The 25,002-nt window shown below is 39.8% G+C and overlaps 1 protein-coding gene across 4 annotated transcripts in view; it reads left to right on the top strand.

Moving 5' to 3' along the window:
• ALKBH8 (alkB homolog 8, tRNA methyltransferase) overlaps positions 1-25,002 on the top strand; it is a 123,725-nt gene that overhangs the window by 44,980 nt on the left and 53,743 nt on the right. For all 4 annotated transcript variants that reach the window (XM_061144037.1, XM_061144019.1, XM_061144027.1 and 1 more), the window contains one exon: positions 19,867-19,973. In XM_061144037.1, the coding sequence (XP_061000020.1) occupies positions 19,867-19,973 (107 nt within the window). The remainder of the gene's footprint in view (positions 1-19,866; positions 19,974-25,002) is intronic.

Raw genomic sequence — 25,002 nt, 5'->3', positions numbered from 1 at the left:
TGTCATTTAAAGATTGTGTTTCCTTAGTTATTTTCTATCTGGAGGATCTGTCCATTGGTGTAAGTAGGCTGTTAGTGAAAGTGAAGTGAAGTCGCTCAGTTGTGTCCAACTCTTTGCAACCCCATGGACTGTAGCCTACCAGGTTCCTCCGTCCATGGGATTTTCCAGGCAAGAATACTGGAGTGGGTTGCCATTAAGTCCCCCATTTTAACAAAAATTCAAAGTTGGGAAAGGAGCATGTCAAGGCTGTATATTGTCACTCTTCTTATTTAACTTATATGCAGAGTACATTATGAAAATGCCAAGCTGGATGATGACTAACAAGCTGGAATCAAGATTGCTGGGAGAAATATCAACAACCTCGGATATGCAGATGATACCCCCCGCAGTGACAGAAAGTGAAGAGGAACTAGAGAGCCTCTTGATGAATCTGAAAGAGGAGAGTGAAAAAGCTGGCTTAAAACACAACATTCAAAAAACAAAGATCATGGCATCAGGCCCAACACTTCATGGTAAATAGGGAAAAAATGGAAAGAGTGGTAGATTTTATTTTCTTAGGCTCCAAAATCACTGTGGACAGTGACTGCAGCCATGAAATTAAAAGATGCTTGCTCCTTGGAAGAAAAGCTTTGCAAACCTAGACAGCATATTAAAAAGCAGAGACATCACTTTGCTGAAAAAGGTCCATATAATCAAAGCTATGATTTTTCCAGTAGTCATGTGAGTTGTGCTGTAAAGAATGCTGAGTGCTGAAGGATTGATGCTTTTGAATCTGTGGTGCTGGAGAAGACTCTTGAGAGTTCCTTGGACAGCATGGAGATCAAATCAGTCCATCTTAAAGGAAATCAACCCTGAATATTCATTGGAAGGACTGATGCAGAAGCTGAAGCTCCAATACTTTGGCCACTTGATAGGAAGAACCAACTCACTGGAAAAGACTGTGATGCTGGAAAAGATTGAGGGCAGGAGAAGAGGGCGACAGAGGATAAGATGGTTCGATGGCATCACTGACTCAGTAGGCGTGAGTTTGAGCAAACTCTGGAGATAGTGAAGGACAGGGAAGACTGGTGTGCTGCAGTCCATGGGGTTAGTACTTAGTGACTTAGTGACAGAATAACAACAACAAAGTCCCCCACTATTATTATTTTACTATTGGTTTCCCTTTTTGTGATTGTTAGCATCTGCCTTATGTATTTAGGTGCTCCTATGTTGGATGCAGAAACATTTATAATTTTTGTATCTTCTTGTATTGATCCCTTGATCATCATGTAATATGATTCTTTGTCTCTTTGTAACATTGTTTATTATAAAGCCTATTTTATCTTATATGAGTGTTGCTGCTCCAGCTTTCTTTTAATTTCTGTTTGCATGGAATATCTGTTTCCATCCCCTTCTTTCAGTCAACATGTGCCCCTAGGTCTGAAGTGGGTCACTTGTAGACAGCATATATAAGGTTTTGTTTATATATCCATTTAGTTAGTCTGTGTCTTTTGGTTGGAGCATTTAATCCATTTGCATTCAAATTAATTATTGATATATATGTTCCCCTTACTATTTTCTTAATTGTTTTGGTGGATCTTTTTCTTCTCTTGTGTTTTCTGCCTAGAGAAGTTCCTTTAGCATTTGTTGTAAAGCTGGTTTGGTGGTGCTGAATTCTCTTCTCTTTTGCTTTTCTGTAGAACTTTTGATTTCTATGTTGAATCTAAATGAGATCCTTGCTGGGTAGAGTAATCTTGCTTTTAGGTTTTCTGCTTTCATCATTTTAGTATATCTTGTCACTCCCTTCTGGTCTGCAGCTCCCAGGTAGGAGGCAAGGAAGGGAAAGTGGTTTCTTGTGGCCTTTGATTTTAACTTTTCTTAGAGGTTGGAAACTAAGCAGGCATGTGTAGTATAGGTGTGTGTGTGTATGTGTGTGTGTGTGTGTTAGTCATTCATTCATGTCCAGTTCTTTGTGACCTCATGAACTAACCAGGCTCCTTTGTCCATGGAATTCTCCAGGCAGGAATACTGGAGTGGGTTGCCATTCCCTTCTCTGGGGGATCTTCCCAACCCAGAAATAGAACCTGGGTCTCCTGAATTGCAGGCAGATTCTTTACCATCTGAGAAACCAGGGAAACCCATGTAGTATAGGTAGGAGATTTAAATTCGTCTGCTTTGGAAAAATATGGTATACCAGAAGGCTTCTCTTCTAGGTACTTTTCAGCTTAGGAAAGTATATTCTTGGGAATATCATCTTTTGTAGAGTGACAAAAAGCTGTATTTGTTTTATTAAAAATGTACCGAGTTCCTCTTCACCCCGACAGTGGACTAATTATCTCATGATATGGTGGGATTCTGTATTTATAAATCCAGGGAACATGTTAACAGACATTTTTGTTATTGCTGTATTTTTTTGTAAGTAATGTGTTTCAGTTTTGTATCCTTGAAGTTGTGTTTGTCTCTCCTTTTCTACTTGTCAGGATAAAACAGTAATCTGAGTTCTTGTTCAGGGAGCCAAAGAATGAACTTTACAAACATGCAAATAGTCACACAGGCAGAGTTTTATTTTAAAGGAGAGAGAAGCGTAAAGCTCCCAGCATAGACGCTGAGAGGAGGTGAAGTGCCCTGAAGGGCAGCAGTTATAGCAGTTTATATCTTTACCAGTATTGATCTGTTTGTTTTTGGTTGCCTCACATCCCCGATGTATATAATTTCTGACCAATTAGTTTGAACGTCCCTATGTCCAGTTTGTCATTTTTATGACTTTTCTTAAAATCCCTCTGTCTTTGAGTTTTCTTAGTCATTGAGTCACTATCCTGTGACTCTTTCTCATGACCCCAGGCCATCATTTAAGGACCGGATAAGGACCAGAAGTGTGGGCTAAGAGTTAATGGTCCATCTAGTATTTTCCTATCTGATAAGTTGGTCAACAGTTACTGACTGTTCTGTCTTGAGTCTGGATATTTTATGACCCTCCATGTCAGGGAGACTTTTCTCTGAATGCCTGGAATCAGGAACAGCAAGTATAGCTTTAAGTCAGTGGAGCAAAATGTTTATATGGGAGAAGGAGTTGAAGTTAAAAAAATGAACTGGAGGTCCTGGCCCTGCAGTGACTGCCTAACAATTTCTACCTCACAAATGTGGCAGACATGGCCATGATGAGGTATGTGGAATCCTTTGTGTGCTGTTTAAAATAAAAAGCAAACTTATTTCAAGCAGACTTACTTACAAGTTGTCACTGAACCAAATTTGTATCTACTTGCCTGCAAAGAGTAAAGCCAATCTGCTGACATTGTATTGTGGTGAGGAAGAGTGCAGCATTATTTTTGTAAAGGCATCAATACAAGAAGGATGGGTGGCTTATGCTCTAAAACCCTGAAGTTTTCAGAGTTTCAGAAAAGCTTTTTAAAAGGCAAGGTGAGGGAGGGGAGAGTCAGGGTATGTGATCAGCTCTTGCACAGTTCTCTGATTGATGGTGATCTGTTGGTGCTTTATTGGACCGGAACCTGGTGGTCCGGAGTCAACAAAGAGAGAGTGAAAGAAGGAAAGAGGCTAATATTCCCTGGGTTACGCAGCCGGCTTTCGCGCTCCAGGGAATCAGCCAGAAATAGAGAGAGAGAGAGAGAGAGAGAGAGAAAGGAAGAAAGAAAGAAAGACACGGGGACCCAAGCTCTGATGGAGCAAAGGTGTTTCAATCAACATGGTGTGGGCATATATACTGTCTTACAAGGTAGTTATTCTCAGCAAAGATGAAGATTAAAATTCCAGACTTACAAAACATAAGGCGATCCATATTAAAGAGAGAGAGTTGTAAACAATCACTTTTACCATTTGGTTCATAAGAAGGAAGAGGGTACTTATCACTATTGAAAAACTAATGAAGGAAATGCCTGGATTCCTCAGCCCTGGGAGAGGCTTGCCCCTCCTCTTAATTCCTGAATATTCAGGAATTAATAAGGAACAGAGGATTCATGACAGATCCAAAGTAGCACACAGGAAACCTCCTGTTAAATGCTTCCTGACAGTTCCCCCTATTTTATTATATTTGTAAAAAAAAAAAATGGGTCCTGACCAATTGAGTCTGGTTAGTATTAACCAACCCTATAGAAAGCAATGATAAACAACAAATATAATTATCAAGACAATCACCAAAGTTACAGTTCCAGACCCAATGCTGTGGGTAATACTTGGAAACCATCTTTGTGAGTCTAGCCCAGACAATCGATCAGCGAGCTGTTTAGCTAAAAGTTTTCAAATTAGTGGAAGAGGGCAGACGTTTAGAAAAAGTTTCAAAGATTTCCTTTTGTAGTAATTGTACATTCAGAGAAGCTTTATCATGTAAATGAAATTTGATTTGTTCCTAGTTGTAGGCACTATGATTGAATTGAACAGGAGTAACACAAAATTGGCAATTAATACAAGTTACAGAACGTAAAGTCTTATTAAATTGTAAATTTCCTATGGCTATAACAAAAGGAAGTGGGACACAGGCCTGTTTAAAATATGACTGATTATAGCGAAAGTAATAGGTACTATGACCATGACTGGTCCCTGTGAAATGTCGGGTCTAAGTCCCAAGTTCTTCGGTGCTGGCAGCAAGTTTCCATATGTCCCATTGTTCAGGCCCAATTTGTTTATCGAGGACGATTCGAGGAGGAGGAGTGGATGCCATTCCACCCTCAAGCCAGCCAAGAAGTCCTTTGTCATGGTAATGTTTCATTAGTAACCTTTTACATAATGTTTTTTGTTCTTTCCCTAACTCTTTCCCTAAAGCTTCAGCAGTGTAAGCATGGTTCACAGACAAAGGGCGGCAATGTCCGAAAGTCTTCTTTTGGAGGCAGGACGAAAGCCCAAGTTTGTCAGCTAACGTTTACGCATAATTTTGCTGGGCCCATGCACAATGGAAAGACTTCATAACCTAAAGAAATGTTAATTAGTTTTCCCTCCTCCACAGGGTGTGAGGGTTCCAGGGAGGGGGCATATGGGTGGAGTCATTGGTTGATATGATCGGTCTTTTCTCCATCCATTTTATGACCTATAATAAAGGGGGGGTTGGGTAAGTAAGCCCAGTTAAGTTTGGGAGGCACACGCTAGCAGTCTGAGCATTGCCAGGAAAATGTATTCTGGACTCCGAGGCATTCCCTGTTGAGAGACCAGATTTTTAGCTTGATTAGTAAGGGTTTTTAATCTGTCCCCAAGAGGGGAGGTCATAGGGTTGATGCTGCTGAGGGCAGTGCTTTCTGGAGATCTTTAGAGCCACCATGGCCCGTATTGGAATTTCTTCCTCCTGGGGTTCTTGTTGTTTCATCTCCATTTTGAATGTCGGGGACCCCCTTGGGTTGGATTTTCCAAGGGAAAAGTTTGTTGGATCCATCTGGGGAAATACAAGCATATACCTTTCCCTGTAAGATTAATTTCCCAGATTTCCACTGTTTATTGAACCCATCTTGATACTAAATGGGCAGAGGAAGAGAAGTGTCCTTCAATTCCTTCGAAATGTCTTTCTGCCCTTATTAAAATATTTCCCTGTGGTAGGTTTAAAAAATTTAAAACAAAGTTGTATTAACAATAGTTATAGGTTTAGAAAATATCTTATGTTGGAATCTAGTAAAGTCTGCTTTAGGTAAGGAAGACAGTAGTGTTCCTGTGTATTCCCCCTTTTTAAATTTTTTAATTTGTAACTTTAGTGTGTGATGTGCTCATATATGTGTAATATGAATGGGAGAAGTGCGGTTTTTAATAACAAATTGTAGTTCAAAAAAGTGTTGTTGAATAATAGGTTGATTGGAGTTTATGGTGGAGGTTTTTATATTTTTTAATACAAAAACTGAATATATAGTATCAGAGACTATATTAATGGGGTAAGGATGTAGGCAAATAACTTCATTAAGAGCATATAATTTATTTTGTTGAGCAGAATGAAATTTAGTATAAAAGACTTTATATTCTTTAAGAGACCAGAATGAAGTTTTGGCATTTTTAGTCCCTTCTATATGAAAAACCTCAGCTTGTGGTATAGGCTGTGAGCTGATAATGTGGGAAATAATAAATTCAGTATTTTTGAAGAAATTTCACAGCTTACCAGAAGGATAATGAAATGAAATTTCTCCAAAATATTTTAGAAAAGCTAATTGGATATCAGTAGAAGTTTGTAATGTGTTCTCAAATTGAGATTTATTTGTCATAAAGTTTTATTAAAGTATAAAGGAGACAGAGAAAGCTTCTGACGGACATCAGAAGGGGGCAGAAAGAGTGGCCCCCTGCTAGTCTTTAGCCAGATGTCATATAACTACTAGCAATCTGCTAATTAGAGAAAGAAAATATCTCAAAACTCAGAGAATAGCACCAGGCCCCTCACCCACAACATGCATTTTGAGATAACCTTGGCACCAGGTGAGTTGTCCTGAGCCATAAAATGATTGACATGAATCTTGAAGAAAGGCAGATTGCCATACAAGTAGTTTTGTTTATATAGTTTAGGGGAACAATATCTGAGTATAACATACTGGTTTGTCAAGTAGGTTCTGAGCCATTAGGTGGAACCGACTTGAAGACAGAGTCTGGGGTAAATGTATAGCATATTAACATAGCTTAAGACAAACATTTCCATAAGAAAAATGCATTGGTTAACTCAGGGTTTGAGAATAGGTAACTTTAAGTAAAACCAGGTGTTATTATGGCAACACAATATTTTAAGAGAAACCTCCTTTTAAGTTTGTATAGAGAAGGAAAAAAAAAGAAAGAAATATCGCTAGTTTGTTTCCTCCTGCCACTTAAGAGAGATAAAAATGTCTGACACTTGTAGCCTGTTTTCTCCATTTGGAGACCTCTGGCCTTCCTGCCTGTTAAGTCAAACTAGATTAGCCAAGTAAAAGACTGAAGGTTTGTGGGGGCAGGGGCCCAAAAAGTCTGATAGGTATTCTAGAGGGGACTGCTTGAGGGTAGAGGAGAAAGTCATTTAGGGCTGGTATATCGAAGGCAGCACTGCCAGATGTTGAGGGTTTGAGGGAAAAGATGGAATTTGCCCTTGGTTTTGTTGAAGGGGACCTGGGGAGTCTCCTGCTTGGAGTTTACCAGAATAGGTTTTCTTTCAATGTCAAATTTAGATTTACACTCTTTGGCCCAGTGCATTTCTCTACGGCAGTAGGGGCAGACTTTTGGAGGTTTTTTTTTTTTTTTTTTTTTTAATTATTAGCTTTCATAGGGCAGTCCCTTTTTAAATGGTACTTATCTCCACATGTAAAGCATCCTTTATTTTCCTTTTCTTAAGGCAGCAACCATTGTTTCAGCTAGCATTTGCATCTTTTGAGTTTCTGATCCTATATTGCGACAAGCCTTCAAATAATCAAAAATAGTCCCTGTGTCACGAATTGGGGCTATAACCCTTTCACATTCCTGATTTGCATTATCATAAACAAGTAATTTTTTTTTAAGTTGTCTTTTAGCTTTTTTCTTTCTTTTTTTTTTTTTTTTATTACAGTATGGGCTTAAGGGAGTCATTGCCAGAATCATTAGGTTCTATCAAGGGAGAGACTTTGGGATTTGTGCCCGCTGGCAGGGGAGGAGTGCTTGGAGCAGCTGGGGCAGGGTTAGTAGGAAAATTCTGAAATGTCTTATGTTGTTCTAACTGGGCCTTTTGTAAGGCTTCATCGTCTAATTCATATGCATGTAATAAGTGTTTTTCTTGTTGCCAAATATCAGGAGGGCTAGAATTACCTTGGAATGGCAGAATCACAGCTTCAATGAGAGCCCATAGGGGCCAGAAATCTATCGGAATATTTTTTCCCTGTCTGACGGCTCATTCAACATTGTCTTTGACCCGATGCCAAATTTCTAAATCAAAACTTCCTTCATCAGGGAACCAAGGCTTACATTCAACCACTGTCTGAAGGCAAGCCTCTATTCACTGGCGTGAAACTGAAAATCCCTGAACTTTAGATAAGTGATGAAGTAAAGTAGAAAAGTGAGGGAGCTTTCCAACCGCTTGACCCATGTCTTAGTACTTACTGGCCTCAATAGGACCTCTGGGGTCACTCCGTCCGAATCTGCCACGTGTACCAGAGTCCCTGTTCTCGGCACCACTTGTTGATCCTTTATTGGACCAGAACCTGGTGGTCCGGAGTCGACAATGAGAGAGTGAAAGAAGGAAAGAGGCTAATATTCCCTGGGTTACGCAGCCAGCTTTCGCGCTCCAGGGAATCAGCCAGAAATAGAGAGAGAGAGAGAGAGAGAGAGAAAGGAAGAAAGAAAGAAAGACACGGGGACCCAAGCTCTGATGGAGCAAAGGTGTTTCAATCAACATGGTGTGGGCATATATACTGTCTTACAAGGTAGTTATTCTCAGCAAAGATGAAGATTAAAATTCCAGACTTACAAAACATAAGGCGATCCATATTAAAGAGAGAGAGTTGTAAATAATCACTTTTACCGTATGGTTCATAAGAAGGAAGAGGGTACTTATCACTGTATTGAAAAACTAATGAAGGAAATGCCTGGATTCCTCAGCCCTGGGAGAGGCTTGCCCCTCCTCTTAATTCCTGAATATTCAGGAATTAATAAGGAACAGAGGATTCATGACAGATCCAAAACAGCACACAGGAAACCTCCTGTTAAATGCTTCCTGACAGTGATCAGTCTTTAGGCACCAGAAGTTTGGGAGCTACATGCTCATAGTCATTAAGTAGTTAATTTCTTCCTTTGATGGTGGTTTTAGCATCTAAAAAACTCAGTAAATATGTGTCAAATACTATTACCTAGGTACTATTGAGAGGTGCTAAAACAGAGGCTACCGGGAGAGGTCTGTCCCAGGAAAGCCCAATAGGGTCCTGCCCAGTTGCAGTTTGAATCCCATGGAAAAGTTAGTGCAACCACAGAAGGTTTATATTTGGCAGGCTTCTTTGTAGTCTGCTAAATTCTCAGGCATGAAATATTTTCTCCAGCTAAATATAGTCACTTCTATCCTCTCAACTTTCTTCATTCTCTGTGAATCACACATCATTCTTCATGTCTTATTGTCTCTTGTTGATATATCCTTAAGAGTTTTAAAAGGTTAAAGGTCTCAGCCTATTTTTAACTGATAAGGATCAGGATTAAATTTGTCTTCTTTCTCAGAAGTGCTTCCAGTAGTGTTATGTTTTCATTTTCCTGTTTAGCCAGCATGGGGGAGATCAGTTTCCTGTACTTTTCTGTTATGCATCTGTCAGCTTAAAAAATGTTAACAACCTATAAGTTGAGAGTTATATTTTATTCTGTGGGAATTTTTAGGACTTCAAGTCTGGGAGACATCATCTCAAGTAACCCTGAGAGAACTGGTCTAAGGAGGTGAAAGGAGGAGTGAAGCTTTGTAGCAAAAGGCAGTAGTGTGAACATCAAAAGATTGTTAATAAAAAGAAAACCAGATATCCCAAGTTGAGGAATTTAGTGCTTTTTTGTATATGGGAAGATGCAAGAGTCTGGGCTCACTGAAATTGTTCCTATTATATGCATCTTGCTATCCTGGGGTCAGTGTCCTGAGTTTTTTCACATCCTGAACTTCCTTGGGGCTCATTGTAGGGAGTAGTTGCAGTCCGATGGCTGCTAGATTACAGGTTTCTTCTCTTTCCCGAGTGCCCCCAGAGCTCACCAGCCCACCTTGTTATTGTTCAGTTGCTAAGAGATGTCTGACTTTTTGTGACCCCATGGACTGCAGCACACCAGGTTTCTCTGTCCTCCACTATTTCTCAGAGTTTGCTCCGATTCATGTCCATTGAGTCGGTGATGCTTTCTAACCACCTCATCCTTTGTCACCCCCTTCCTTTGTCTTTAATCTTTTTCAGCATCAGGGTCTTTTCCAGTGAGTCACTGCAATTGCTGATGACTGTGACATCCTTGTTTACTGATTCGGCAGGACATGTTTCATTTCTCACATCTTATCTTTACTTCAGTAAATACTTGAGTGATAACTATGTCTGCAGTTTCCTTTCTGTTGTATTTGGTTGTGTTAAGGGTTTTATAAGAGCAGAATGTCTAGAGTTTTTTGTTTGCTTTGAACTGAATATTACCTTTAATCTTGCCCCATTGTTGCAGGAGAAGGGTGTGTGAGAGAATAGTCATGTCCCAGGTCTTGGGTGAGTTCCTGGGATGGCTGCCAAGTGAGGATTCTGGAAAAGAATTCCAGAGTGAGCCATAGTAAAGTAAAAGATCTTTTAGAGAGATATACATTCCATAGACAGAATGTGGTCAGTCTCAGAAGGCAAGAACCAAATTTCAGGCTGTGGAGTGTTTAGTTTTTATGGGCTGGGTAATTATATATGCTAAGAAGTAGGAGGAATATTCTAACTGTTTGAGAGAAGGAGCAGAAGTTTCCAGGAACCGGGCCACAGCCCACTTTTTGTCCTTTTATGGTCAACCTGGGACCTGTCATGGTGTCTGAGAAAGTGTCATTTAGCATGCTAATGCATTGCAGTAAAAGTATAATAAGGCTAAAGTGCTTTTGGAATTTGAATCTTCAGCCATCTTGGGCCACGTTGGTTCTAACCAGTTTTGTTATATCCTCAGTGGCTGTGTCATTGTTACAGTGATTTTGGTCTGTTCCCTTTCTTCCTGTCTCATCATGAGCTTGCTGCTAACTTGATCTTTACTGACTCAGAAAATAAAATATGTAAAACCAAAAAGAATAATTGGAAAAAGTTCCAATGGAGCAAAGCTGTCACAGGGCAGAATGATTCAGCAGTTGCTGGCAAGGATTGTTGATTGTGAATCCTTAGTAAATATTTGAAAAAATCTTTTTTTTTTGGTCTTTAACAAGCAGTGTTTTCAGGAAAATATTATAGATTTTATACCATTCCCTCCCTGTTGTTTGACCTGAGACCATGACAGGGAGGGCTCACAGTCCCGCCCATCGACAGAAAATTGGCCCTGCCCATCAGAACAAGACCCACCTTCCACAGTCAGTCTCTCTGATCAGGAAGCTTTCATAAGCCTCTTATCCTTATCCATCAGGTGGCTGACAGAATGAAAACCAGAATCACAGAAAACTAATCAAACTGATCACATGGACCACAGCCTTGTCTAACTCAATGAAACTATGAGCCGTGCTGTGTAGGGCCACCCAAGATGGATGGGTCATGGTGGAGAGTTCTGACAAAACATGGTCCATTGGAGAAGGCGGTGGTAAACCACTTCAGTATTCTTGCCTTGAGAACCCCATGAAAAGTATGAAAAGGCAAAAAGACAGGACACTGAAAGATGAACTCCCCAGGTCAGTGGGTGTGCAGTATGCTACTGGAGAAAGTGGAGAAATAACTCCAGAAAGAATGAAGAGATGGAGCCAAAGCAAAAACAACATCCAGTTGTGGATGGGACTGGTGATGGAAGTAAAGACTGATGATGTAAAAAACTATTGCATAGGAACCTGGAGTGTTAGGTCCATGAATCAAGGTAAATTACAAGTGGTCAGACAGGAGATGGCAAGAGTGAACATCAACTTTAGGAATCAGTGAACTGTCTACGGCCATACCACCCTGAACATGCCTGATCTCGTCTGATCTCGGAAGCTAAGCAGGGTTGGGCCTGGTTAGTACTTGGATGGGAGGAATCAGTGAACTAAGATGGACTGGAATGGACGAATTTAACTCAGATGACCATTATATCTACTACTGTGGGCAAGATTCCCTTAGAAGAAATGGAGTAGCCTCATAGTCAACAAGAGTTCGAAATGCAGTACTTGGGTGCAATCTCAAAAATGACAGAACGATTTCTGTTTGTTTCCAAGGCAAACCATTCAATATCATGGTAATCCAAGTCTGAAGAAGCTGAAGTTGGATGGTTCTGTGAAGACCTATAAGACCTTTTAGAACTAACACCTAAAAAAGATATCCTTTTCATGATAGGGGACTGGAATGCAAAAGTAGGAAGTCAAGAGATACCTGGAGTAACAGGCAAGCTTGGCCTTGGAGTACAAAATGAAGCAGGGCAAAAAGCTAACAGAGTTTTGACAAGAGAACACACTGGTCATAGCAAACACTCTTCCAGCAACACAAGAGAAGACTCTACACGTGGACATCACCAGGCGGTCAATACCAAAATCAGATTGGTTATATTCTTTGCAACCAAAAATGGAGAAGCTCTATAGAGTCAGCAAAAAAAAAAAAAAAAAAAAAAAAAAAAGACTGGGAGCTGACTGTGACTCAGGTCATGAACTCCTTATTGCAATATTCAGACTTAAATTGAAGAAAGTATGGAAAACCACTACATCATTCAGGTATGACCTAAATCAAATCCCTTATGACTATACAGTAGAAGTGACAAATAGATTCAAGGGATTAGACTTGATAGACAGAGTGCTTGAAGAACTATGGATGGAGGTTTGTGACATTGTACAGGAGGCAGTGGTCAAGACCATCCCCAAGAAAAAGAAATACAAAAAGGCAAAATGGTTGTCTGAGGAGCCCTTACAAATAGCTGAGAAAAGAAGAGAAGCAAAAGTCAAAGGAGAAAAGGGAAAGATATACCCATTTGAATGCAGAGTTCCAAAGAATAGCAAGGAGAGATAAGAAAGCCTTCCTCTAGAAGCAAAAGCTGGAATCAAGATTGCCGGGAGAAATACAATAACCTCAGATATGCAGATGAACCACCCTTATGGCAGAAAGTGAAGAAGAACTGAAGAGCCTCTTGATGAAAGTGAAAGAGGAGAGTGAAAAAGTTGGTTTAAAGCTCAACATTCAGGAAACGAAGATCATGGCATCCAGTCCCATCACTTCATGGCAAATAGATGGGGAAACAGTGGAAAGAGTGTCAGATTTTATTTTTGGGGGCTCCAAAATCACTGCAGATGGTGATTGCAGCCATGAAATTAAAAGATGCTTACTCCTTGGAAGGAAAGTTATGACCAACCTAGACAGCATATTAAAAAGTAGAGACATTACTTTGCCAACAGTGGTCCATCTAGTCAAGGCTATGGTTTTTCCAGTGGTCATGTATGGATGTGAGAGTTGGACTGTGAAGAAATCTGAGTGCCAAAAAATTGATGCTTTTGAACTGTGGTGTTGGAGAAGACTCTTGAGAGTCCCTCGGGCTGCAAGGAGATCCAACCAGCCCATCCTAAAGCAGATCAGTCCTGGGTATTCATTGGAAGAACTGATGCTGAAGCTGAAACTCCAATACTTCGGCCATCTCATGCGAAAAGTTGACTCATTGGAAAAGACCCTGATGCTGGGAAGGATTGGGGACGGGAGGAGAAGGTGACGACAGAGGATGAGATGGTTGGATGGCATCACCGACTAGATGGACATGAGTTTGAGTAAACTCCGGGAGTTGGTGATGGACGGGGAGGCCTGGCGTGCTGCGGTTCATGGGGTCACAAAGAGTCGGACAGGACTGAGCAACTGAACTGAACTGAACTGAACTGAATTGGCAAATACAAAAATATGACAACCAAATGTTGATTGCCCATAACTCATGATCCAGAAATTGAATCTACATAGCTTAAAGAATTTATATGTACACAAGGAGATATGTACAAGAAGGTTATAAGACAACCTTTGGTACAAGCAAAATACCAGAATAACTCAAACATCTATCAATAGCAAAATAGATAAATTATTGTATTTTCCATGCTGGAATACTAAAGAGCACTGGAATGAATACATTTTCCTGTGCAACAACATAGAAGAATCTAGGATTAAAATGTTAAGTGCATGAAAAGAAGTCACAGAAAAGTAAATAAAGTATGATTCTATCTACAAAAAAAAAAAAAAAGGCCTTCCTCAGTGATCACTTCAAAGAAATAGAGGAGAACAATAGAATGGGAAAGACTAGAGATCTCTTCAAGAAAATTAGAGATACCAAGGGAACATTTCATGCAAAGATGGGCACAATAAAGGACAGAACAGTATGGACCTAACAGAAGCAGAAGATGTTAAGAAGAGGTGGCAAGAATACACAGAAAACTATACAAAAAAGATCTTCATGACCCAGATAATGTGATGATGTGATCACTCACCTAGAACCAGACATCCTGGAATGCAAAGTCAAATGGGCCTTAGGAAGCATCACTATAAGCAAAGCTAGTGGAGGTGATGGAATTCCAGTTGAACTATTTCAAATCCTAAAAGATGATGCTGTGAAAGTGCTGCACTCAATATGCCAGCTAATTTGGAACACTCAGGAGTGGCCACAGGACTGGAAGAGATCAGTTTTCATTCCAATCCCCCCCAAAAAAGACAATGCCAAAGAACGTTCAAACTGCTGCACAATTGGACTCATCTCACATGCTCAGAATTCTCCAAGCCAGGCTTCAACAGTATGTGAGCTGTGAACTTCCAGATGTGCAAGCTGAATTTAGTAAAGGCAGAGGAACCAGAGATCAAATTGCCAACTTCCATTGGATCATCACAAAAGCAAGAGAGTTCCAGAAAAAAATCTACTTCTTTATTGACTATACCAAAGCCTTTGACTGTGTGGTTCACAACAAACTGTGGAAAATTCTGAAAGAGATGGGAATACCAGACCACCTTACCTCCCTCCTGAGAAATCTGCATGCAGGTCAAGAAGCAACAGTTAGAACCAGAAATGGAACAACAGACTGGTTCCAAATTGGGAAAGGAGCACGTCAATGCTGTGTATTGTCACCTTGCTTATTTAACTTCTATGCAGAGTACATCATGGGAAATGCCTGGCTGGCTGAAGCACAAACTGGAATCAAGATTGCCGGGAGAAATATCAATAACCTCATACACAGATAACACCACCCTTATGGCAGAAAGCGAAGAAGAACTAAAGAGTCTCTTGATGAAAGTGAAAGAGGAGAGTGAAAGACCCAGCTTAAAACTCAGCATTCAGAAAACTAAGATCATGGCATCCAGTCCCATCCCTTCATAGCAAATAGATGGGGAAACAATGGAAACAGTGACAGACTTTATTTTCAGGGGCTCCAAAATCACTGCAGATGGTGACTGCAGCCATCAAATTAAAAGATACTTGTTTCTTGGAAGAAAAACTATGACCATTGTAGACAGCATATTAAAAAGCAGAGACATTACTTTGCTGACCAAGGTCCATCTAGTCAAAGCTATGGTTTTTCCAGTAGTCATGTATGGATTTGAGAGTTGGACTATAAAGAAAGCTGAGTGCCGCAGAATTGATGCTTTTGAACTGTGGTGTTGGAGATAACTCTTGAGAGTCTCTTGGACTGCACGGAGATCAAACCAGTAAATTGTAAGGCAAATCAGTCCTGAATATTAATTGGAAGGACTGATGCTGAAGTTGAAACTCCAATACTTTGGCCACCTCATGCAAAGAGTTGACTCACTGGAAAAGACCCTGATGCTGGGAAAGATTGCAGGCAGGAGGAGAAGGGGATGACAAAGGATGAGATGTTTGGTGGCATCACCGACTCAATGGACATGATTTTGAGCAAGCTCTGGGAATTGGTGATGGACAGGGAAGCCTGGGGTTCTTCAGTCCTTGGGTTTGCAGAGTCAGACACGACTGAGTGACTGAACTGAAGTGATAAAACTGTACAGTTAGAGTCTAGTGGTTGATGATATAGTCCCATCAAGCGTTTTCACCTGGATTGATTTGATTCCTTTGAGTCACAGCTGATCATCTCTAATGAAGGAATTAATGTTTGTGTGTTCTCAGTGCTCAGTTGTGTCTGACTCTTTGCGACCCTTTGGACTGTAGCCCTCCAGGCTCCTCTCTAGGGTTTTTTTCAGGCAAGAATGCTGGAGTGGGTTTCCATTTCCTCCTCCAGGGATCCTGCCAACCCAGGGATTTGACCCAGGGATGGAAGCCATATCTCCTGTGTCTCGTGCATTGCAGGTAGATTTTTTTTACCACTGAGCCAAATAATATTCTGTTGTTCTTTCTTTTTTGTGGACCTTTAGTGTTGATTCAGAAAATTGAAGCCTTTATGTATGTTTGCTTAAAAATGGGCTACAGTGTTCCCTTTCCCCTTTTCCCAACATTTAATAATGAAATTTTTCTTACAGAAAAGTTGATAGTATTATACAGTAAGTCTGTATATATTCACCACCTAGGTACTACAGTTAACATTTTAATATATCTGCTTTATTAAATGACTGTTCATCTTTCGATCCTCAGTCTGTCAGCTCATCTTCTTTTAGTTATACATTTCAGGGAAGTTGCAGGTTTCAGTACATTTCATGTCGAAAACATCAGAATTTATCTACAGTTTTTTTTTTAAATAGAATGCTTTTGGAGTGTGGAGAATGCTTTGTGGACTATTTGAAATTATTTGGAACAGATAATTGGAAAACTAAGTTCTATCATCATACTTTATTTTCCATACTTAGATTGGAAGGGCATATGAGAAAGGGAAAAAGAGGTTTTTAGACCAGTATTATTGTTGTTGTTCAGTCACTCACTCATGTACGACTCTTTGCGACCCCATGCCAGAGTTCCCTGTCCTTCACTATCTCCTGGAGTTTGCTTAGACTCATGTCCCTTGAGTAGGTGATGCCATCCAACTGTCTCATCATCTGTCGCTCCCTTCTCTTCCTGCCCTCAATCTTTCCCAGCATCAAGGTCTTTTGCAGCGAGTCAGCTCTTCGCATCAAGTGGTCAAAGTGTTGGAGCTTCAGCTTCAGCATCAGTCCTTCCAGTGAATACTCAGGACTGATTTCCTTTAGGATTGAGTGGTTTGATCTCTTTGTTGTCCAAGGGACTCTCAGGAGTCTTCTCAGCACCACAGATTCAAAAGCATTGATTCTTTGGCACTCAACCTTCTTTTTGGTCCAACTCTCACATCCACCCATGACTGCTGGAAAAACCATAGCTTTGACTATATGGACCTTTGTCAGCAAAGTGATGACTCTGCTTTTTAATATGCTGTCTAGGTTGGTCATAACTTTTATTTCAAGGAGCAAGTGTCTTTTAATTTCATGGTAGATCACTGTCTGCAGTGACTTTGGAGCCCCCCAAAATAAAGTCTGTCACTGTTCTCATTGTTTCCCTATCTGCATGCAATGAAGTGATGGGACCAGATGCCGTGATCTTCGTTTTCTGTTTTCTTTTAGGTCTTAGTTTTTGAATGTTGAGTTTTAAGCCAGCTTTTTCACAGTCCTCTTTCATACTTCATCGAGAGGCTCTTTAATTTTTCTTCACTTTCTGCCATTAGGGTGGTGTCATTTGCATATCTGAGGTTATTGATATTCCTCCTGGAAATCTTGATTCCAGTTTGTGCTTCATCCAGCCCAGCATTTTGCATGATGTACTCTCCATATAAGTTAAATAAGCAGGGTGACAATATACAGCCTTGACGTACTCCTTTCCCAGTTTGGAACCAGTTCGTTTTTCCATGTTTGGTTGGTTCTAACTGTTGCTTCTTGACCCACATACAGGTTTCACAGGAGGCAGGTAGGATGGTCTGGTTTTCCCATCTCTTTAAGAATTTCCCACACGTTGCTGTGATCCACACAGTCAAAGGCTTTAGCATAGTCAATGAAGCAGAAGTAGATGTTTTTCTGAAATTCCTTTGCTTTTTCTATGATCCAGCAGATGTTGGCAATTTGATCTCTGGTTCCTCTGCCTTTTCTAAATCCAGGTTGTACGTCTGGAAGTTCTTGGTTCACGTACTGTTGAAGCCTCGCTTGAAGGATTTTGAGCATGATCTTGCTAGTATGTGAAGTCAGTGCAACTGTGCAGTAGTTTGAACAAAGAAGGGCTTGCCCTTTGGGATTGGAATGAAAACCGACCTTTTCCAATCCTGTGGCCACTGCTGAGTTTTCCAAATTTGTTGGCCTATGGAGTGCAGCACTTTAACAGTATCATCTTTTAGAATTTGAAATAGCTCAGCTGGAATTCCATCACCTCCCCTAGTTTTGTAGTGATGTTTCCTAAGGCCCGCTTGACTTCACACTCCAGGATGTCTGGCTCTAGGTGATTGATCACACCATCCTGGTTATCAGAGTCATTAAGACTTTTTTGTACAGTTCTTCTGTGTTTTCTTATTACCTCTTCTTAATATCTTCTGATCTGTTAGATCCATACCATTTTTGTCCTTTATTGTGCCCATCTTTGCATGAAACGTTCCCTTGGTAACTCTAATTTTCTTGAAAAGATCTCTTTTCTTTCAAGTTCTTTTGTTTTCCTCTGCTTCTTTGCGTTGATCACTTAAAAAGGCTTTCTTATCTCTGTGTGCTATTCTTTGGGACTCTGCATTCAGATGGGTGTATCTTTCCTTTTCTCTTTTGCCTTTCACTTCTCTTCTCAGCTATTTGTAAGGCCTCCTCAGACAACCATTTTTCCTTTTTGCATTTCTTTTTCTTGGGGATGGTTTTGATCACTGCCTGCTGTACAGTGTTATGAACCTCCATCTATAGTTTTTCAGGCACTATGTTTATCAGATCTAATCCCTTGAATATATTTGTCACTTCTACTGTATAGTCATAAGGGATTTAACTTAGGTTATACCTGAATGGCCTGGTGGTTTTCCCTGTTTTCTTCAATTTAAGTCTGAATTTTGCAATAAGATTCAATATAATTCTATATAATTTATGAAGGATTTTCATGTTTATCATCTGTTTTACCCAACATTATTATTATTAATAATAAGTAATCATTACTAAATGGTTGCTTTAGTGCCAGGTACTGTCCTAAATTTACCTTTGATGAAGGTACTATGCTAAATTAATGTTCATCCCACTGATACTTAGTTGGCATATTTATTTTTCACATGGATTGATTTGTTTGCTTAAATATTTTTTTAGCCCTTTGACATGCCTTTTTAAAATTTACATTTGGAGATTTCCCTTGTGGTTCCATGGCTAAATGCTGCTCCAAATTCAAGAGACCCAGGTTCAATCCCTGGTCAGGAAACTAGATCCCATATGCTGCAACTAAGACCCAGTGCAGCCAAATAAATAAATGAATAAATAAGAAAATATTTTTTTAAAAAAATCTCATTTGTCAACTGCTGCTGTGTTTAAACTGAAATTGCTAGTCTAGACACAAAAACATTTTCTTGGGTGTTTTCTTGGTGCTTTATACATTGCGGTTTATAATATTTGATCATAATTTAGGAAGAATCACTGAATATCTTCCTGTGGTTTTTGATTATCTCATAAATCAGTCTAAGTCTAAAATGTTGTGTCACTTTAAAGGAAAAATGGAGTATATGAAAATCTACAGCTAACAGTTACTTCTCCTTAGATTGTTAATTGTTAATATTCTAAAATGGGCTTCCCCCATGGCACTAGTGATAAAGATCCCACCTGCCAGTGCAGGAGATGTAAGAGATGCAGGTTAGTTCCTAAGGAATTAGGAAGTGCAGGAAGATCCTCTGGAGGAAGGCATGGCAACCCACTGCAGTATTCTTTCCTGGAGAATCCCATGGACAGAGGAACCTGGCAGGCTACAGTCCAGAGAGTTGCAAAAAGTTGGACACAACTGAAGTGACTTTGCATGCATGTACATGAATAATAATATCTACTGTCTTTTGTATTTACAATGTGCCAGATACTATGACAATCCTAAGAGTTGAGGAAGCTGGACACAGAGGGGTTAAATGAGTTGTCCTGAATCATATGGCCAGTAAGTGAAAAAGCCAAGATACGAATGTTTCAGGTTCTAAGTCCTTGAATTTGAGTACTAATGTTTTTCATAGTATGAATGCTTCTCTGGCCACCTGCATCATAATTTCCTTAGGTAATTGTTAGAAATGCAGATTCCTGAGCCTTACTGTAGACCTACTTTTAGTCATTCAGTTGATTCTTATGTGCACTAAAGTTTAAGAACCACTGTGCTATGTATGCTCTCCTGTAAGCATTACCATGTTTTAATCTCTGTTAGCTTAGAAAGATAGACAGAATCAATGAATTGCTTTTATCTTTGAAGTGTATGACTTTCTGGATTGATTGATCTTTATGCTTTTGCCTTTATTTCAAGATTGTCATGGATTTTAAGCACCCAGATGGTATGACAGTGCCAGTTATGCTGCCTCGTCGGAGTTTGCTGGTGATGACAGGAGAATCTAGATACCTTTGGACCCATGGGTATGTACTGAAATGACCTAGATGACAGGATACCTTTTGCTCTGTGGGAGTCTCATTCTTTTCTGAGCCGCCAGAACCATGCCTCAGGCTTGCACATTGAGGCTTGCACATATCCTGGCGCCCCCAGGGACATCTATGGCTTTTTAAAAAACTCTTTATTTTGAAAAAATTTCATATTTAAAGAAAAATTGTAAGCATAGTATGGTGAATTCCCTTCACCTTTCACATAGGTTTACCAGTTGTGAATATTTTGCTGTCTGATTTCACTGCTGCCAAAATCTTTTCTCCATGTCCACTGATGCCGCACAGACACATGAAGAAAGAGTTTGGAAGAAATAGAAATCTGGCTTTAATCCTCTGCTTGGTGGAGTGACACACACCTATAGTCCCAGCTTCGGGAAGCTGAGGCAAGAAGATTGCTTGAGCCCAGGAGTTCTGGGCTGTAGTACACTATGCTGATCCAGTGTCTGCGCTAAGTTTGGCATCATTTTTTCTCCAATGTGTTATTGTTATTATTATTTTTGCTCAATCTTTTGAGAGAAAGTTGCAGCCATGATGACCCTTTATCTTTACATGGTTCATTGCATATTTTTAAAGAGCAAGAACATTGTCTGTATTAGGGGTTGGCAAACTATGGCTCATGAGCCAACTTCAGCCCTTGTTTTTACACAGCTCTTGATCTAAAAGTGGTTTTACATTTTTAAAGTGTTGTAAAGAACAAAAACAAAAAGAATATGCAGTAGAGACTATAGATGGCCTTCTATGGCTGAAATACATACTTTCTGGTTTTGTTATAGAAAAAGTTTGCCAGCCCCTTGTTCTACAAAACTGCAGTATATGCCTCAAATTCAGGAAATTCAGCATTGATAAAATGCTCTTATCATGCTCATACAATCCACCTTGGAAATTTGCTAGTTGCACTTTATACTACTGTCAAAGAAAACCAGACCTTGACAGTAGTTAAAGCAACAAAAACAGATTTTACTCAGGAAGTACTGTAATACAGGAAAAGAGTATAGGAGTGGACTCAATTTCAAATGTAATAAGGAAAAATGGAGATTTATAGACAGGGAACCTGGGATTGAGGGTGGGGCAGTGTGCATGGATAGAAAACTACTAACAAGAAACATCAGTAGGAAGGGAGAATTCTGGCTAAACCAACCACAGGATTCTTTCTGAAGGCAAGCCACAGTGATCAGACATCACCTGGGGAAAGATAGGTGTAAGGAATTTGGTCAGTTACCAAGGATGATAAGGTGTGGAGGATGGTGGATTGTGGCTAAACTGACTTACCAGGATTCTTGCTAAAGTAGGACACTAGTCAGCCTAAGGACAGTGCCTATTTGGGCTCAGAGTCAGTTTAGTTCAGTCACTTAGTCATGTCTGACTCTTTGCGACCCCATGGACTGCAGCATGCCAGGCTTCCCTGTCCATCACCAACTACTGGAGCTTGCTCAAACTCATGTCCATCGAATTCATGATGCAATCCAACCATCTCATCCTCTGTCGTCCCCTTCTCCTCCTGCCTGCAATCTTTCCCAGCATCAGGGTCTTTTCCACTGAGTCAGTTCTTTGCATCAGATGACCAACGTATTGGAGTTTCAACTTCAGCATCCGTCCTTCCAATGAATATTCAGGACTGATTTCCTTTAGGATTGACTGGTTTGATCTCCTTGCTGTCCAAGGGACTCTCAAGAGTCTTCTCTAACACCACAGTTCAAAAACATCAATTCTCTGGCAGCCAGCCTTCTTTATGGTCCAACTCTCACACCCATACATGACTACTGGAAAAACTATAGCTTTGACTAGATGGACCTTTGTTGGTGAAGTAATGTCTCTGCCTTTTATTATGCTGTTTAGGTTTGTCATAGCTTTTCTTCCAAGGAGCAAGCGCCTTTTAATTTGATGGCTGCAGTCACCATCTGCAGTGATTTTGGAGCACAAGAAAATAAAGTCTGTCACTGTTTCCATTGTTTCCCTGTCTATTTCCCATGAGGTAATGGGACCAGATGCCATGATCTTAGTTTTTTTGAATGTTGAGTTTTAAGCCAGGTTTTTCATTCTCATCTTTCAACTTCATCAAGAGTCTCTAGTTCTTCGCTTTCTGCCATAAGGGTGATGTCATCTGCATATCAGAGTTTCTGATATTTTCCTGGAAAACTTGATTTCAGCTTGTGCTTCATTCATCCAGCCCAGCATTTTGCATGATGTACTCTGCATATAAGTTAAATAAGCAGGGTAACAATATACAGTGTTGACATACTCCTTTCATGATTTGGAACCAGTCTGTTGTTCCATGTCTGGTTCTAACTGTTGCTTCTTGACCTACATACAGATTTCTCAGGTGGCAGGTAAGGTGGTCTCGTGGTCTGGGCTCAGAGGAACCTGACTAAAGTTTGGTTGAGGAGAGTCTGTCAGTACCTCGTGGTAAGTTTTCTGTCTGATCTAGGATTTGGTCTATGGTCTTGCATTACATTTAGTTGTCAATTTTCTTTAGTCTTCTTTAATTTGAAGCAAGTTTTCAACTTTTCTTTGTCTTTTTGACATTTACACATTTACACAACAAATGGCAGTTTTAGAGAATGTTCCTTGAGGTTTTTTTATATTGAATCTAATGTAAACGAAATGACTTATTAACTTTTGGCAGGAATAAATCCTCAGTCTTTTGAGGTGGAAGCATAATACTGCTAAAATTTGCATATATTGTTCTTAAAATACTACTGAATTCTGAACTTATAAATGCTGCCTTGGTTGGAGATTTTTTTCTTTTTTAACTCATTTCTTAAAAATTCAGAGAAGTGAGCATTTAAATGGGTTTGTAACCTGTCCTGAATGAGCCATAAAAACAGCCTGATTTTGTGCACTAAGGATTAAATTTGCCTGATTTTTTTTTCACAGCCATTTAAAATATTTTTCATTTTCAGCAATTGAAAATGGTGATGTGATCCAGTAGTTTAAAGTATTCCTGTAATTTTGAAAATACTGTAAAGGCAAAGGAGAAAAGGAAATATATACCCATCTGAATGCAGAGTTCCAAAGAATAGCAAGGAGAGGTAATAAAGCCTTCCTCAGCAATCAATGTAAAGAAATAGAAGAAAACAATATAATGGGAAAGACTAGAGATCTCTTCAAGAAAATTAGAGGTATCAAGAGAACACTTCATGCAAATATTGGCACAATAAAGGACAGAAACAGTATGGACCTAACAGATATTAAGAAAAGATATTAAGAAAAGGTGGTAAGAATACACAGAAGTATACAAAAAAGATCTTAATGACCCAGATAACCATGATGGTGTGATCACTCACTTACAGCCAGACATCCTGGAGTGTGAAGTCAAGTGGGCCTTAGGAAGCATCACTACAAACAAAGCTAGTGGAGGTGATGGAATTCCAGCTGAGCTATTTCAAATCCTAAAAGATGATACTGTTAAAGTACTGCATTCCATATGCCAACAAATTTGGAAAACTCATCAGTGACCATAGGGCTGGAAAAGGTCAGTTTTCATTCCAATCCCAAAGAACAAGGCCAAGAATGTTCAAACTATTGCACAGTTGTACTCACTTCACGTGCTAGCAAGGTCATGCTCAAAATTCTTCAAGTAGGCTTCAACATTATGTGAACCAAGAACTTCCAGATGTTCAAGCTGGTTTTAGAAAAGGTAGAGGAACCAGAGATCAAATTGGCAACATCCTTTGGTTCATAGAAAGAGCAGGAGAGTTCCAGAAAAACATCTACTTCTGCTTTATTGGCTATGCTAAAGCCTTTGACTGTGTGGATCACAACAACCTATGGAAAATCTTAAAGAGACAGGAATACAAGACCACCTTACCTACCTTCTGAGAAATCTGTATGCGGGTCAAGAAGCAACAGTTAGAACCAGACATGGAACAACAGACTGGTTCCAAATCGTGAAAGGAGTACGTCAAGGCTGTATATTGTCACCCTGCTTATTTAACTTCTATGCAGAGTGCCTCATTGGAAATGCCAGGCTGGATGAAGCACAAGGTGGAATCAAGATTTCCGGGAAAAATATCAATAACCTCAGATATACAGATGATAGCACCCTTATTGCAGAAAGCAAAGAAGAATTCAAGAGTCTCGATGAATGTGGAAGAGAAGAGTGAAAAGCTGGCTTAAAAGTCAACATTCAAAATACGAAGATCATGGCATCTGGTTCCATGACTTCATGGCAAATAGACAGGGAAACAATGGAAACAGTGACAGACTTTATTTTTCTGGGCTCCAAAATCACTGCAGATGGTGACTGCAGCTATGAAATTAAAAGACACTTGCTCCTTGGAAGAAAAGCTATGACCAATGTGAACAGCATATTAAAAAGCAGAGACATTACTTCACCAACAAAGGTCCATCTAGTCAAAGCTATAGTTTTTCCATCAATCATGTACAAATGTGAGAGTTAGACCATAAAAAAGCTGAGTGCCAAAGAATTGATGCTTTTGAACTGTGGTGTTAGAGAAGACTCTTGAGAGTCCCTTGGACAGCAAGAAGATCAAACCAGTCAATCCTAAATGAAAGCAGTCCTGAATATTCGTTGGAAGGACTGATGTTGAAGGTGAAGCTCCAATACTTTGGCCACCTGATGAGAGGAACTGACTCACTGGAAAGACCCTGATGGTGGAAAAGATTTCAGGCAGGAGGAGAAGGGGATGACAGAGGATGAGATGGTTGAACGACATCACCAACTTGAAGGACATGAATTTGAGCAAGCTCTGGGAGTTGGCGACAGACAGGGAATCCTGGTGTGCTGGAGTACATGGGGTTGCAAAGAGTTGGACATGACTGAGAGACTGAACTACTGACTGAGCATTTGTATTTTTCAAAACATTTCAAGATTAACCTGATACACATCTGGATTTTAAAAATTGTTTACAGATTTTTCTAGTAGATCCTAGTTTTGGTCATATGGAGTTCTGTTATTTTGGTCAACACCAATCATGATACAATGGTATTAAGGGAGCAATAGTTGCATAATCACAAGAGTAAAAGATGTTTATCAGTTTTCACA

This window comes from Dama dama, chromosome 1, assembly GCF_033118175.1.
Source record: "Dama dama isolate Ldn47 chromosome 1, ASM3311817v1, whole genome shotgun sequence".
NCBI classification, from domain to species: domain Eukaryota; kingdom Metazoa; phylum Chordata; class Mammalia; order Artiodactyla; family Cervidae; genus Dama; species Dama dama.
Note: the sequence above shows the minus strand (reverse complement) of the source record. Positions and strands in the feature narration are given on the sequence as shown.